Raw genomic sequence first — 17,091 nt, 5'->3', positions numbered from 1 at the left:
GTTTTTTGTTTTGTTTTGTTTTTTTGAAGAAAGTTGGTTTCCTCTTGTGTGCATTTTGAAAAACAAACAAAATAAATAAAGTAAACTAGAATTGAATATGTTTTTGGTCCCCAAAGATATGAAATTGTAACTGATAAGCAGTTTATTGCCTCTGATTTGTTCTTTCCATTCAGGAAATGAGTGTCGTTGGGGCATCTTTTTTGTTTAGAAATTCAAATGAAATAACTAGGAGGATATAGTATCTCTTTCACTGACAATAAATCTACTTCACACTTACCTTGTTCATTCATTCTTATATAATTGATCCTGACACCTGAATCCGACAGTAGAATCTTTGTAAAAACATAAACACATGCTTTCTTGACTTGAAGATATTTACCTTTCATATGTTCCATACTTGAGTATGTTCATGGATATTCCTAAACTGGCTTTTATTCTTCGCCCAGTGGCAGAATTCTCAAAGCCATCCTTATCTCACTGCCCATCTTCTCCGGTAGTCCTTTTTCATAGCTGGCTGGAGCTGTTGGGTTATAGGTTGTTTTGGGAACCTCACTGAGCATCACGTGCTTAGGTAGAGGTCCTACTGTCACTCCTTACGCAGCCAGCAGTGAGGTGACTGGGCAAGATGGAGTCGTTGCCCCTTACTCTGCTCCAAGTACCTCAGCAAAAGGTTGAAGACTAAGGACAGCCCTGCCCCCTGCCTGGATCCGTGATGGGGGGGTGGCATTTGGGTGACACAGTGGGACTCTGAAAAGAGAACTCCCTCTCTATGGCCTTTGCTGAGCCTACAGACTTCTGGAAGCCTTACTGTGGTCTCTACCTCTCACCCTGTGCATAGGCTCCCCGGTTTCCTGGTTTAGAGGAAACTGTGACCTATATAACCCATCCTTAGTAACTTTTTTTCCCCCAGAAAAACTCTTAAGCATGCAATCTCATAATGTAAGAGTCAGTTAAGTCCATTAGGGTGATTTTGGACAACAACAAGTCTGCCTGTCCTAAAGAAGAGGAAGCTAGATTGAGAAGTTCTAAGTAGACGAGAGAATTGACCTGAGGCTGGAGTGTCAGACTTGGAGAACAGATGGGGACCAGGGCAGCTGCAAAGGGCCGAGAAGCAGGAAGCAGAATCACTGTCTTTACTTAGGCATTGCCACCATCACCACCTACACAGTACTTCCCCTGGGGCAAGACTCCACTGTAAATGAATTCTGACCGCCTCCTGTCTGCTTCATCACTCCTGAGGCAGGAGCATTTAATTGGCAGAGTGTCTGTACACTGGCTGCCAGGGACAGGGCAAGGGTGTGCACCTGGTGATTCTCATATTCCATGGTGTGGGCTCCAACCGTGGGGTATTACCCTGTGTAGAAACAGTGCTGGCAGTTGCCCCTTACATCCACTGTTTAACATGCAAATATTTGGTTTGCAAACACATGTGTAAAGACTAGATTATGCACAAAAGTATGGAATGACTGCAATCAACTTTTTGTCACGGGACCTGTCTCCTAGGTCGGTGACTTCATTGAGAAGTTGGAGGTGATGGTTGGGGAAAGAGCCCCCCCCCCCAGTGAGTAAGTCACTGACTGACTACACAGATGCAATTCATTCCCTTCACTATTACTGAGGGAGAGGTGTTTGAGGGTGGTTTCACCTCACACTTCTATCCACGCTCCTCACACTGCTCTTTTGTAAAATGTTAATCTCTCTAGGGAAAGAGGAGCAGAGAAAATCAGGGATGAAGAAAATGTACTTATGTCTACAATGAGCATTTCTACCTTGTGTTAGAATATAGAGAGAAAAAAGTCATCACCCACCTTCCTCCCCTGAAAACAAGCCCTGAATCCTCAGAAGGCCAACAAATTATTATAATTAAATGTTTAATATATATATCTTAGAAAGCATTATTAGTATTCGAGTGATCAAAATTATGATATGGATAGATTATGTTTAATGAGCTAATTTTTAATGTATTAATGGCATGTTGGATAATTCATGTGCAGAATACATTCATTCCTATTTTATAGAATCTTAAAAGGATGATAAAGGGACATAGGGTGAGAATCAGAAGTCTCTTCGCTGCCCATTGTGAAGGTGTCACTCTGTTTATTTGGATGACAACTGTAAAAATTTTCTACATTTTCTACAAGGTTTCTCTCTAGGTCTGTCATCATCTGTATATGGAGGATTTTGGATTAGTTTATCTCTGTGGACTCTTTCTGCTCAAAAATTCTGTGACTCAGTCCATTATTACTTTGTTTTCATCCAACAGCCCACAGAACCCCCTGGGAACTCAGAGAGTGAAATCAGTCGGCTAGCCAATAAATATTTATTGAGTGCCTACTAAGTGTTTGGCTCTTTTTGGATCAGTAGGGAATATGATCTAGTTGGGAAGACAAGCTATGTACACAAAGGAAGATAATAATTTACAGCAGTAAAAGGTAAGTGCCAAACGAGTGATGCAGCCAGAGGCATAGCGAGGCCGAGAACGCAAGGCTGGGCTGGTAGCTGAGGCCGGACGGAAGCACAAGATTGAAAGGCACTTAATGGAATAGAGTTAGAGGGGCTACGGGGACTCCAGTGTAGAATGCCTTTATGGTCTGTCACCCTGTAATTTGTGGCACTGTTTAGTTGAAAGAAAAATGGATTTAGAATTTTTATTTTTAAAGTCTGTCTTCTAATTGTGGCTGCCCCACTTATAACAGGATTATTTGTGGCAAGTCTGAAACTGTTTACTCTTTCTGTAAGTATATAGAAATACCATATGCTTACAACCTATGTATTGTTAGAAGGATTAGTTCAGTGTGTGTTAACGTGCCTGTGCTGTAGTTGGCGCTCAGTAGATGTTCATTAAATCTGAAATTTTCTTTTGAGTGAAAATCAAAGAAATAATAGTTCTGTCATTAGATGTTTGTAACTTAGGGTTGGACCGGATTGTTAGCAAGATGCATTTCATCACTGAAGTGCCAAGTTTATGCATAGCCTTTCCTGTTGGCTGTATAACTCTGTCACTTACAAGCTTTGTAACCTTTCCGTGCCTCAAGGTTCTCATCTGTAAAATAGGGGTGATAACAATTCCCACCTCACCTGACCATTACATGGTTTAATAAATGCAAAGCATTTAGAACAGTGCTCAAAAAATGTTCATCTCCCTTCACTTCTCCCCAATCCGTTTTCTTCTAACCCTAATTCTCTCCTCCCCCTCCTCCTTTCTCTCACTCTGCATCCCCCTTTCCCACCTCCGTCTCCCCCTTTTCTGCTCCTTCTCCTCCATCGTCATCGTTTCATATGTGATAACTTAACGTTGTCTCCACAATGGAAAATTCCTAACAAGGTTTCTGTGATTGTGGTGGATTTGAGAACGAGGGCTACTTGCAAGACCTCTGCTTTAAGAGAATTACACTGGGGTTGGTCAGCACTGCAGGAAAAGCAGGTAAGGGAGGCTGCAGGAAGGAGTCCAGGTGAGAGGTAGTGGGAGCCACAAGTGGGGTAGAGAGACAGACTAGAATAGGAAGCATTCAGGGGAGAAACACTGGAGATTTGAGTGCAAAATTCTGACAACTAATTTGACCTGGGAATGAGAGCGTCATCAGGCCTGGGTGGCCGGCAGTGTGATGGTCCTAACGAGACGTTAGGAGAATGAGCTGATTTGGTAGGCTGCAGAAAAGCTTATTCTAGGGAAGGGAGTTTTATTTTTGAAACGCTGAGTTTTACATGACGATGAATCATACAAATGCACATGTCCTGCAGATAGCTGGGGCTGTAACTGCCTGGTGTGTTTACTTAGCAATGAGTGGACCAGTTTGGCTGGATTGAAAGTGCGTATTTGTTAGACACTTTCCTTCAAGCTGGATCCAGTACTTATTGATTATTTTCATTGTTTTTGAAGGATCCGTTTGTCTTCTTCTGGGAAAGAAGTTGTTTGTCTAACAGAGGGAGTGTCATTTTGAGTACATACCCCACCCCCGTTCCGTCCAGTTGGATAAGGGAGAATCAGATAAGTCTATGCAGCTTGTCTATGAAACAGACATTTTTTTCCTTCGCTGTTTTTCTTCTGTCTTACATTGAGGATTGGAGATTGGGGAAAATATTAGATATTTGAGGGTGGCATTGTTTTGTTGCATTTAATAGGCCCCTTATATGTTTTGTTGCATTAACTGACATTTAACGTGCCCCTTATACATAGAGCCAAGTTTTCTCATTGTCCTAACTCCCTCCGATATTTTGCTGACTTGGAAGTGCCCTGTACTCAGAGAGGAGCTGGCATAACGGAGTACAGTACCACAGTTTTCTTTGTATAAAGCCATAACCATGATATTGCTGAATAAATGGAAGTATCATATAAGAGGTGGCAATAAGGTTACAGTACTGAACATATCCTGGGGGCAGAATAAAATTGTCTATTTAGTAAGCATAACTATTTGATAGAGCTATTTGCTGTTAAGCCTCTTTCCCTCCTTTTCTAAATCACTTTGACCTATATTTTCCACACTGTTCTCTCCATTAGCCAGAGTTATGAAATGAGTTAGGTGTTTAATTCTGCTGCTTCCAAGTATAGTAGCCTTCCCTTATTTGCAGTTCCACTTGCCGTGGTTTCAGTTACGCACCGTCAACCATGGACCGAAATGTTACATGGAAAATTCCAGAAATAAACAATTCTTGTGTTAAATTGGGCGCTGTTCTGAGATGTGTGATAAAATCTCACGCTGTGCCGCTCCCTCGTGCCTGGGATGTGAACCATCCCTTTGTCCAGCGTCTCCACGCTGTACATGCTCCCTGCCTGCCGGTTAGTCACTCACTGGCCACCGCGGTTATCACGTCCACTGCTGCAGTATCACAGTGCCTGTGTTCAAGTAACCTTTATTTTACTGAATGGCCCCAAAGTGCAAGAGAGTAGTGATGCTGGAAATTCCAGTAGGCCAAACAGAAGTTGTAAAGTGCTTCCTACAAATGAAAAGGTGAAAGTTCTCCAGTTAATAAAGTCAAACAAATTATATGGTGAGGTGCCAACTAAGAGCAACCGTAAGAACGAATCTTCTAACTCTGAAAGTGTGAAGAAGGAAAAAGAAACTCATGTTAGTTTTGCCATTACACCGACCACTGCAAAAATCAATGGCCACGGTACATAAGTTCTCGGTTTAGACGGAAGAGTCATTACATTTGCAGGTGGAAGACAGGAACAGCAAAATAGGTGCTCATTGATGCACCAGAAAGCACTGCAACTAGAGCAAGATTTCAGCACGGGCCCCCTGAGATGAGTGACCACATTCACGTAACTTCTATTACAGTATGTCGTCATAATCATGTTCTCACTAGTTATTGTTGCTAACCACTTACTGTGCCTCATTTATAGATTAAACATTATCATAGGTCTGCATGTATGGGAAGAAAATAGTACCTATAGGGTTTGGGACTCTCTGTGGTTTCAGGTATCCACGGGGGGTGGGGTGGGGTGTCTTGGAACCTATGCCCTGCAGTTAAAGGTGGGGGCTACTCTATATTTCTGTCTTATATTCCTGTCTGTTAGTTTTTCTTTCAGAAGACCAAGGGTGGTAGGTATGCCCTCACATAGGAACGAGGGGAAATAAGGTCATAGGTATGATATGGCCCAGCGCTACCTGGGAATAGAGAATTGGCCGGTTGAGTATGAAGTGACATCTTTTCAAACCCTGTTCCCTAGATATCTTTGGTTTTATTTCTTTTCTTCCCAAACTGAAGAGTGCTGTTGGTGCTCGGTGGGACATGGGCTCTGAAGCTAGAGAGGCTTTTGTCGGTGCTCAGAAGTAAGCCCGTTATTTATAATGAACTTTGGATGGACATGTGCTGTGGGAATCAAGGATTTATCTTTCGACAAAGCAGTAATTTTTTCATGGAATGACTTTCTGTCGTTTCCTCTCCTCTTTCCCCTCTCTTCCCTTTCATTCCTTCCTCCCTCCCGTCTTCCTTTCTTCATTTCTACCAGTCTGATTTACGGGTCTCCTTTGGTTACTACCCGTGAATCCTTTTCGGCTCTTAAGATTGGAGTAAGTCCATATCAGTCTTTATTGTTTCCTTTTCACATTCCCCTGCCCATGAGGAAGAAGAATTAGGATTCACTGATATACAAAGAGAAGATAGAGTCTGTTGTTCCCAAGAGTTGATTTTCATATTTCAACTACAGTCCATAGAAAATGCTCTCATCAGCTGAACAGTGTGTTTAGAACCTGTACATATATTGAATGCTCACTAAATATGAAGGGAAACTTATTGGAAAGTTTTGTTCAGAAGAGTGCCTTTTTTGCTTGGTTTACTTCTAAGGCTATTCAGGTCAGTTCCATTCCACACTTGCCCGTTTTTGAGTCTGGCTTTCTGGGGTCATGCTAGGTCTTCCGTTCAGTATAACCACAGCTGGGCTGGTGGGTTGTCAAAACCAGTTCCCTTTGGCTCTCAGAGCCTGGAGCAGGGGTTTTCTGCCCTAAGACTCTATGTGTCCTAGCTAATCATTGATTCTCCCCCTAATTTCATCCTAGTTTATAAAATCTAACTAGGCACATCAAGGCATTTGAATCTCCTCTTTGTTTTCAATCTGCCATGCATTCTGGGAAAGTCTCTAGCCACTGTTCAGATCCGCTGGTGACTATCCTGGCAACAAGACTTGTTAAAGAGATAAAGAATAAGATAAGAGTAAAAAGATCCAAATAATTGATTTTAAGTTATTCTTAGAATTTTACGTGAGTTCAAGGGAGAAGTGAGAAAATAGGGAAGACAGTAGGAGAGAGATTTGGTAAATCTATCAAGGACGTTACGCCACCTCTGATATTTCTAATTACTGATGCTTCTAAAACAAAATCTCCAGTCTACATGTGCTGCTTGCTTATGTGGGAAGCACCTCCTGGATGCGTTTTAAGAAAAAAATGGGAAAATCATTGCTCCAGATTCATGAGAATTCAATCACTGGAGATGAGAGCATAAAAGCCCCTGGGTAGGAAAGGTCACGTGCGACCCCTTGGAGACATTATCATACAAGCATTTGAAAGCAGCTACCTATTGCTCTGTAGGATTTTTCCCAGTTTGAGGCCTGGTTGAAAAACAGTAACTTAATAAAAGATATTTGTTTATTGCCCATTGTCTACAGCTCCATCTCACCTAGAATTTCACTCTTGTCTTTTACAAGCTTATTTTCTCAGCCTAAAAAAGCCAAGTCTGTCTCAAGCCTGAATTGTCAGGTTCCCGCCTCAAAGAGCGTGGATATTAAAGAGCTTCCTGTGAACTTGTAGAGAAGAAAGGCTTTGGGGGCTGTTACCTGTTAACCATTTTCCCCACTTTTTTAGCATCTTTTAGAGTGGAAAGCCCAAATTTTTCATATGTACCGTATTTCCCCGAAAATAAGACCTAGCCAGACAATCAGCTCTAATGCATCTTTTGGAGCAAAAATTAATATAAGACCCGGTGTTATATTATGTTATGTTATGTTATGTTATGTTATGTTATGTTATGTTATGTTATGTTATGTTAACTATATTATATGAGACCCGGTCCTATATTATATTAAAATAAGACTGGGTCTTATATTAATTTTTGCTCCAAAAGACGCATTAGGGCTGATTGTCAGGCTAGGCCTTATTTTCAGGGAAACACGGTATGAGTAAAAGTGGACCTACTATCCTGAAGAAAACAGTTTTCCCATCTTGCTTTCTACCTCCTTATTGAATCCCGTGGTGACCTCTCCTTCCTTGCTTGTCTCTAACCCAGTTGCAAAGAAAGTTGTTGCATCCTGAAGCTTCCCTGTGGTCCAGCCCCACAGCAGGGCATCTCTGTATAGCTAAGGAGACGTGAGAGGAGCCATCTGGTATGTTAGAAATCTATATTGGATCCCGGTAGCTGGGGCTCTCCATCCCAGTACTTGTGAGAAAGCCTGTCCTTGTGGAGAAGGGACAGCCAGTGTGGAAGGGAAGTGGAAGCAGTTTTCCAGCAAAAGACATTGGAGGGGCATGGGTGACAGAGGCCCAGGCTGCATGCCCGGGGTCTTGTTGGATCCGTGGTCTCTCATAGTGAATGGCCACGCGGTGCATTTTGTGCCCAGTTTATGAAATTCGACCACAGGGCCTTGACATCAGTGTAAAGAAATTGTGTGGGGAGTGTGTATGTGCACACACGTGTGTGTGCGTGCGTGTGCATGCACATATGTGAGATACGGGCCACTGCTATGGATACTGTGACTGTTAGAAATTAATTAAGCAATTAATTATCTTTCAACACTTTCCTTTAGCCTTGAGTAGAGTATACTGTAGAGGTATTTCTTTGTGGGCTTGCTTTATTCTGAATACATACCCATGTGTTGTTTGCCTTAAGGAAAATATTCTGCTTTTATACTCTCCATGGACACCTCAGTGACTGATAAAATGTAGATGGTTTTTAAGTGGAAAATGTTAAGCTCAAATAGCTAGATAGAGATCTATAAGCCAGAGCCATTGGGAGTTATCTGTTGTTCTCTTTTTGATGGAGAATGAAAGGGAGGGTGTGTGTGTGTGTGTGTGTGTGTGTGTGTGTGAGAGAGAGAGAGAGAGAGAGAGAGAGAGAGAGAGAGAGAGAGAGAGAGAATTATGCCCTATGACCACCTTTTTGAAATACTTATCCATTTAACCCAGGTTCTATTTTATTAAGTAGTATATTCCCTTTAAATTAGCTCTATTGTTAGGCACCAAATCATGGAAGTCACAGAATGTATGAGTGAGTGAATGTATGTGTATGTAGGGAAGGTTTTTCTTATAAGTAAAAATATTACGAATAATGGAATCTAGGTTTCGCACAATCAGAGGAGGGAGGGATGAATATGGAGAGGAAGAAAACTGAAATGAACCATTGTAGTGTTGGATCGGGATTGTAGGTATCTGTGTGAACTCATGCTAAGTTGGTTCAGGTTTTCTAAGAAGCTGATGCCAAGATGGGACTAAACATGCAAGAGATTAATTAGGGAAAACTCTTCTTAAGGCTCTGGAGGCTGGGAGAACCATTGGACTGCACTGCAGGCATTAGCCCTGTGGACAAGGGAGGGAGGGAAAAAAGGAAGATCGAACTGGACAAGTCTAAGCTATGGGGCAGTTCTCAGAGTTTCCGCAAAGCTGACAAGGAGTCCTTGAGCCACAGTTGCCCATGAGAGGAGACCCAAGTCTCAGCAATAGGCCTGCCTTCGTACCTCTGCTGTGCTCAGTCACCGGCTAGGAGCAGCTGGTGGGAAGCATATCCTTGGCTGAAACAGTGATGGATTTCCGAGCACAGCAGCTAGGACTGTCACTCAATTATGCTTCCTGCAGTCAGAGATCCAAGAGGCACATTTTTATGACTGCCACACATGGTTTTCAATAGTTATAGACATAGAAATAAATGTATAGAAATCATGATGTAAATGTGAGCTACTTAGATAAATGGCTGGTTTCAGAGCTGCAGAAAACAGCACAAGATAAGCCGGGAACGTGTCATACCAGAAAGCAGGAAGTGCTCAAAAAATGGTGGGGGACCTGTCCATAGAACACAGAAGCCAGCTTGACCAGGCTCCCACTGGGCAAAGTGGGAGCAATTTCAGCATCAAAATAAGTAAAGATAGTAGTGGATCGTAAGCCTTTGAATAAAATGAGATTCCAGGAGTTTATACCAATCCAAATAAATAGATGAATAACTTGAGAGTTTGAGGGCTAAAAATTATATAGTTCAAAGTGTCTCCTCACAAAACACCTATTAATTATAAAGAGGAAAAGAGCAAGTTTACAATGGAGAAGCCTGGTAGACATACCCTGCTCAAGTGATCAAAGTGAACTTCGTTAGGCAACTTACGTCGCTTCATAAGAGGCTAGGGGAACAGTACAGCATCTCCTCTGTGGTGCTCCTGCCAGAGATGCATAGCTCGTATCTGGTCACAGTGGAACACCAGACACACCAAAATAACCGGCCTGGACTCTTCCAACGTGTCATGGCCATGGCATTCTAAGAAAGACTGAGGAAGTGTTCCAGACTAAGGAGACGTGACAACTAAATGCAGCACCCGGCTATGAACTAGATCCTTTTGTTCCTACGTACGGTATTACATTAGGTCTTATATTAATTTTTGCTCCAAAAGACCCATTAGAGCTGATTGTCCCGCTGGGTCTTATTTTGGGGAAAACACGGTAGGAACTGTCCATGTTGATATCCTGGTTCTAGTGATTGTTTTTGATTGCATAGAAACTGTCCTGGTTTGTAGGAAAGGCACACTGAAGTATCTGGGGTGATGGTACAGCAGGTCGGTTACTTACTCTCAAACGGTTCCAAGATGGCGGGCCTGTTCTTCGTGCAGTATATGCAACGTTTCTGTAAGTTTAGATTGTTCCAAAATTACATACACACACTGTGAAGTGATCTAGGTAATTTTAGACAATTATCTGACCTATCATTATATTGTTTGTTACTTCCAGTCTTGGGGTAGAGAGATGAAGGATGGGGAAGCCTGACAAAAATGTGGTCAATTATCTACTGTAAATGAAATCTAGTTAAAGAATCGTTTCCTCATGTACGGGCACAGAACACCTTTTTTCCATGTTGGCAGAATATTAGGACCCCATGGTGTCAAAGGTACCTTACAATTGGAAAGTATGAGCTTATGAAACACCCTGCTTGCTGTGGAATCGAGTGGGAGGGAAGATTTCAGCTACCAGAGATCTTTTGAGAAGGCCTGTGTGTGAGATCTGTGTTGGTTGTGCTTATATCAGGACCAGCTGATCACGTCTAATGGAAACTGTTCACTTTTAATAGAACTTAAATTTATCTTTTTACTTCAGAGAAGCAGTTCAACCCCAGCACTAATTCTCTTTGTGTTTCCAGCTGATACAGAGAGAGATGACTTCCCATTAGACTTCCAAGGCTGTTAGTTCCCTCTTTGTATGCTTATTGTGAATTATCCATTCAAGCCAGACACGTGTAATTGGAGTAGAATTACTGATACTCTCAAGAAAGCAGAACTTATAAATTTGTCTAAAGCAGCATAATGTCATGGCACATAATTCAGTGTCCTCTTTTCTTGCTGAGCAACTGATCCGCACACCAGTGTTCGTTTCTGAGCCATCTTTGGCCAGGGGGACCCTCTTCTGACCTTCATGAGCAGCCAGAGGAAATGAATGAGAGAGTCAAGTACATGGATGTAGGCTAATTCCATTTTCCCCTCTCTCCCTTTCATTCTCTTTAAATCCAAGTCTTAGACAATGGGGAGGAGAAAGACAAAAGCATATGTAGAAAGCTTTTGTCCTTCATTCTATTCCTGTCGAGCTTGGCTAATATATGCTTAGGACAATAAATAATGTTCCAGTGCTGTATTTCCAAAATGATTAGGTGTTTTTCTGATAGTTCAGAGAGCATCTCAAAATTTTCAGGCTGTATTAAAACAGAATTATAAGAACGTGCTGTGATTTTTACCGCATTGAAAAAGTTATGTATCCTAAATAAGCTAAATGGTTTCATCCAGAAAGTGTTTGCTGTTTACTTTATGCCAAGTGTGGTGCCAGGCACTGGGGTACAGGACACGACAGGTGGCCCTGACCCTCTCAGACCTCATAATTTCCAGCAGAAGATAGACAGTGAGTAAGTTGTCTCAGGAGAACACACACCAAGAAGGAAATCCCTATGATGTGATTCATTTGCCTGGTTCAACGTACATGCCCAGTAATGACTGTTGTTATTATTTCATGTGTTTTTAGTCTCCACACAACTGTTCCTCCAGAGGAAGTCTAGAGTTAGTAGTTAGGGATAGGAAGCGAAGAGATTTATGACCTACACTCTAAGCTTCCGAGAGAAAGGAGAGGAAGGCAGTGGGCAGGATGTGGAGTTGGGAGCTCGAGGCCTTACCTGGTTCCTGGACATTTGCTGACAGCAAGCAGAGGGCAGCAACTGGAAGGGACAGGGAAGGACTGAGCCCGTGGGTCTCTGCCAGCCACGCAGGTGTGCGCTACCTCTGTGACTTGATTTGAGCGGCATTAACGGGAATGGATCATGAAACATTTGTGCTGTTTTGCCTGAGACTGTCTAGCATTTCATATAAAAGCTTGTTTGTGTGAATTTTTCCTTGCCTGCTTTGTCATTCCAGCTTTCTCCTCCAGACCCCATGTATCGACTATAAAATGTCAATGCGCAGTAATTCAAAATGCAATAACAAATACGTCTTTGTTCTCTGGCATTTCAAATCGCTAAGGCATTTTAGCTTGTCACAGTGCAGTTGTCCCCCCGTCCTCTCTCTGGCTCCTCGGTGGGTAGAGGCTCTCTCCTGCCCTGTTGGGGGTTCATGGTGACACCCTCCGTTAAATTCTCACCATACAGCACTGTCTACAGCTGCCGACTTGGGGCTGTTGGCATCCACCACGCTGCCAAACCCAACTCGGTGATAATGACAGCGTTTGCCAGCACGCGTGTGCGGTGACTCAGGAGACAGGGTGGCCAGCAAAGCAGCCTCTTTGTGGGAGGTGGATTTTGAGAAGTGCTAATTCCGAGGCAGTTTGGAGATATTAATATCGTGCTGGCAGTAGATAAACAGGCAGCGGAGGGGCACATAATGAGGGGGGACCAGCCACACACGCCGTCCTTTCCTCCTTTCCCTACCGCACGTATTGTCCTTTTGCTTCTCCGTTTAAAAAAGTAAGTCCCTGGGTTTTGACAAAGAGAACCCTTAAGTAGCTTAACTCTTTCACTGCGTTGATTTCAAGTTTTTTGGGGTTTTTCCCCCAAAAAAGTGTCAGAAATCCACAAAAAAACAAAGAGTTGATATTTTATGCATTTAATAACAATTTGAGCTGCTTTGTATATAAATGACATTATTTTTATGTATAAAAATTTATGGAAGTATTCACTCGGATATATCCGACTGTCGCAGCAAAAGGGTTAAGCGCACATGTAGACTAGTTAGTTTAGCTCCCAGTGTTTCCAAAGTCTGAGTTGCTAAGAACACCAGTGTGTTAAGAGTTAACTACATTTCCAGACAACACTAATCATAACATATGGTACAGTAGCCTATTATTTAGAATAGCCCCTCCCAACAGGGTAGCTAACCACATGGTTTGAGGGGGGCCTTTGGTGTAATTATGACAGACACAAAGGAACACATAAGCACCACTCTTCCCCAGTAATATCATGCCTCTTGATTTCCAGTACTTGCTACAGGTAATTTTTGAAAATTTGTTTTTGCAGTTTGATTGCTTCATATCCAGGTCCCTTTCCGGGATGGGAAGGAACCACGCGAGTGTGCTTCCTCTGTCATCCGAGAGTCGTTTCCTATGTGCTCTCCTCCAGTTAGTAAATATAGGTCACTTATACTGGCACCCTCTTTCTTATTCTGGTGAAGAGAAGATTCAACACATTTGAGAATTGACTTCAGCAGGATTCTAAGCCGAATATTCTGTGGTCCTAGAAGCACTGTGCTCCAAAGCTGGTCGTTTCAGATTTGATGTTCTTGGTGCCTCGATCTTGTGCCATTTGTCATGAAGAACTTTCAGTCCACCACAATACCCCCTCTTCCCCTCCTCCCCCCTTCATTCGTTGCCTTACCTCCTCCCAACCCTATTGGGTGGGAAAGCCGCGGTCAGGACTTCTGATGAGGAGAGAAACACGCCAAGTGTGACGTTAAACCCGTTTCTAACATTGCCAAACTGGAACGAGACATTTTCTAGTGATAGTATAGGCTAGAAAGGAGATTTGGAGAAATTTAGGTCATGCTTTTATGTGATTCTTTTATTTTTTTATTATCTGTGTGCCTGATGTTTTAGAGCAGACTTTTCTTGAGGGTAGTGGCTTGTTTATTACACTCCGTAAATAGCCTGGCTGAATGTGGGCTTCTTACAGATATTTTCTGCTAGTTTTTACATATGGATTGATATAGCATCTGACGGTACTAACCAGAAAAATGCTGAGCTGGGGAACTTTGTTATTCCACGTTTTCTTTCGATTTTTTAGCTTTGCCTCTCATTGGTCTTGACATCCTCGGCTGCTCCCCCCTCTGCCAGGACACGTTAAGACCTCCAGGTGCTAAGTGTTATTATACTGTTGACTGAGCCCCATGTGCACCTCCGGTGCTCACTGACCTGTCTTCTCTGTTGCAGAAACATTGCTGAGGCCCTTGTCAGCAAGGGCCTGGCCACGGTGATCAGGTACCGGCAGGACGACGATCAAAGATCCTCTCATTACGACGAGCTGCTTGCCGCAGAGGCCAGGTGAGATGAATGATACAGGGGACACGTGGGGACCCACGGCCCCACTTTGTTCTGGCTCAGTCCTGCATAGCCCTGCGCAGAATGTGATGGGAACTCAGACGCCAAGGAAACCTGTGTCCTTTCATCCCAGTTTTTTTCCTCCATAAAAAGAAAAGCAGCACACTCCGAACTTGCTGTCTAACCTTAATTAAGTGCACGTGGGCCTTTGTTTTTTAAATCTGCGTAATCTGTGTATGTTAGATAGGATCTCTGTGCGTGGATTTTATAAGCTGAATCATAGATGAGAAAGTTCTCCGTTAGACACTCTTACACTCCGTGCTGGCAGCGTCATTCCTGGGACTCACGGTGAAGCGCCTGTGTACGTAGGACATTTGCCTCTGGTTCCTACCTCCTGATGCCTCTGCTCCCCAACCCCGCCCATTTATCACCTCTGGACCTTGTGTCATGTACAAAGGAAATGAAAACATTTATTAGGGAATGAGTTTTGCTTTCACACTTCTGACAGCTGGCAGGAGAGCATTTGAGAAGCCCTGTGACATTTTCCTTTTGTCCTTCATCCCTGTGGCTGGTTGCCCCAAGGACATGCGCACGGCTCGGCAATATTTCTTACCGGTGACATTCCTCAAGGCTCTTACTCACAGAGACGGCTGTCACTGGGTGGTGCTGGTAGCTGAGTGATTCCTAGATTTCCCAGGAAACAGCAAGAACTGAGCTACTATTGCAGAACTGACTTGGATAGCTCAGCAGACCGCTTCGTCCCAACACAGATATGGCCATTGTTTTAAAGTGGTTGCAGGCGCTTGCCTCACTCAGCCATTTTTCTGCGACTGAGGACTTGTTCAGTTTTAGACATTTGGTGATTGCCAGGTTCTGCCCTGTAATTAAGGGAGGGATGGGTCTGGGCACATCGTTATCTGTATTTCAGACTTTGTCATCGAGATCACTTCTCTGGCTCTTTGGCCCAGAGCGTTGCCCTGATATGTGCCATTTACCTCTCACACCATGTCACGTCCTGATGGATAGCGCCTGTGTAGACTGTCACACAGAATGGCAGCAGAGAACTCAGTCTGTCAGGTTGCTAGAGCTTTGGGGATTCTTTCCTGTGGGCTTTCCTAATAGGCCCTGCTGTCTAGGACCTGATTCTTGGACACAAAGAGTTTAGGGCACGTTACTGGCCGGTATAAAAGAATATGGTAGAGAATCCCTAATTGGTGTTTCTCTTAATCCTTATTTCCTCATTTTTCTCCCCCTGACTATGCTATCACCAAGCCAACTGGGCCGAGAGAACCCACGGTGGGAAATGTGGCCACCCATCTCTTAAATACTATTTGATAACCTAGCTCCTCTAGGAAATGGACAGTGATTAGAGTGCACTTAAGATGGGAAGCGGGAGGGGTCAGTGCTGAGCATGGGGGTCACTTGAAACATAGGTTAGACTTTCCTAGAGTAGCAGGAGCACTTAGCAATGCAACGGAATCTAGAGTCCTATTTTCCTCCCTGTGTTCACTCTGCTACTAGTGAATATTTAATTCTGACTGGCAGGTAAGCATGAAAACCATTTGCATAGCTGCTGTGGGAAGTGAGGCCGCAACAAGCTCTTATTAGGCTGTTGGAAGTAGCTACTGTGATGGGCTCTAATGTTTAATGAGTATGCACAGAGTGAAAGTTCTGAAGTTGTAGGGTTTCAGAAGAAAACAGCCTCTGTAGTCTAGTACTCGTTTTGAGCTGAAGGAGTGGAACAAGATGCTCGCCTGCTAAAGCAGTGAACTGTCTGCACATAATTGTGTGGAGCCATTGTTTTCAGACTGATGGTGGGAAAACTGGTTTGGGGTCATTGCACTGCTGCAGGTTGAGTAAAAAGAGAGAAATTGACTACTTACTTCCCCAGGCCTGGGAGACATGGCCATAAGGCATACAGACTTCCCAAAGATTTAGGAGAGATGGCCAGCAGGCAGTGTGAGTGCGTTTTCCTTCAACAGGCCCCAGGACAGTGGCCCAGTGCCATCTTCTAGAAGCTAACCCCCAGCGAAAGGAATTAAGCTCTGAGACAGCCCGGAACAGCTGCCAGATAGGAATGGTGGTTTTGTAGTCATGAAAACATATTTCCAGTGCTAAATGTACCCCCCCTTTTTGTACCCCGTCCTCCCCTGGAGACCACCTATGTTCTGACACTGCTTTATTTTGGTTTGCCTTCAGCTCGGAGCGTTCCTCAAGTTACTTAGCGTTCTTCCTCGCTGCGGTCACGGTACAGCATGTCAAGGCCCCATTCACATGCTTCTGCTGCCCCGTGTCTTGCCGGCCTATGGACTATTACCGGAGTTTAGCCTTGTTTTCCCCTAATGGATGAGCGATATTTTTTCCCGTTGAACTCGGCCTTGTAATTCTCTGCCCCCGCCAATGGGCCTCCTCTACCTCCCAGCATAGTGTCCTCTGCTGATCTCATTAGAAGTTGTTTACTCGTCCTGGGCCCTGAACAGAGCCCCTGGACAAGATGGCTTTGGTGTTGACCCCAAGTCTCTCACTGCGTGGACTGTGACTTGCTGTCTTTTGTTTATCGTCCTTCAGCCAATTTTTAATCTTCAGTGATTGCATACTGAACCGAGCCAATTTGAATTAATTTCCCAAGTAAAATTTCTTGAGTTACTGTGTCTAATGCTTTAGCAAAGGCCGAATTAACAACATCTGCTGTGTTCATCTCAGTCATTCATCCTGGAGCTCGTTCGGTATAAATAATAAGTGGTTGAAGATAACATTGCAAGGCCAGTGGTCTCTTCAGTCCCTACCCCCCACCCCCACCCCAGGGTGTTGATTCCAACAGATTTCTTGGTTCCTGACCCCTGGATACCTGTTTTCCTCTCTGGTTGTCACTCGTGATATGGGCAGTGGTACACGTGTTCCC

The 17,091-nt window shown here is 43.6% G+C and overlaps 1 protein-coding gene across 1 annotated transcript in view; it reads left to right on the top strand.

The window, feature by feature from the left end:
• Positions 1-17,091, top strand: part of SND1 (staphylococcal nuclease and tudor domain containing 1) — a 413,624-nt gene that overhangs the window by 216,636 nt on the left and 179,897 nt on the right. The window contains exon 13 of the mRNA XM_074315643.2: positions 14,082-14,192. Coding sequence (XP_074171744.1) covers positions 14,082-14,192 — 111 coding nt within the window. The remainder of the gene's footprint in view (positions 1-14,081; positions 14,193-17,091) is intronic.

This window comes from Rhinolophus sinicus, chromosome 8, assembly GCF_057876585.1.
Source record: "Rhinolophus sinicus isolate RSI-liver-muscle chromosome 8, RSI-T2T, whole genome shotgun sequence".
In the NCBI taxonomy this organism is placed as follows: Eukaryota; Metazoa; Chordata; class Mammalia; order Chiroptera; family Rhinolophidae; genus Rhinolophus; species Rhinolophus sinicus.
The sequence above is the reverse complement of the archived record's forward strand: the minus strand, read 5'-3'. Positions and strand labels throughout refer to the sequence as shown.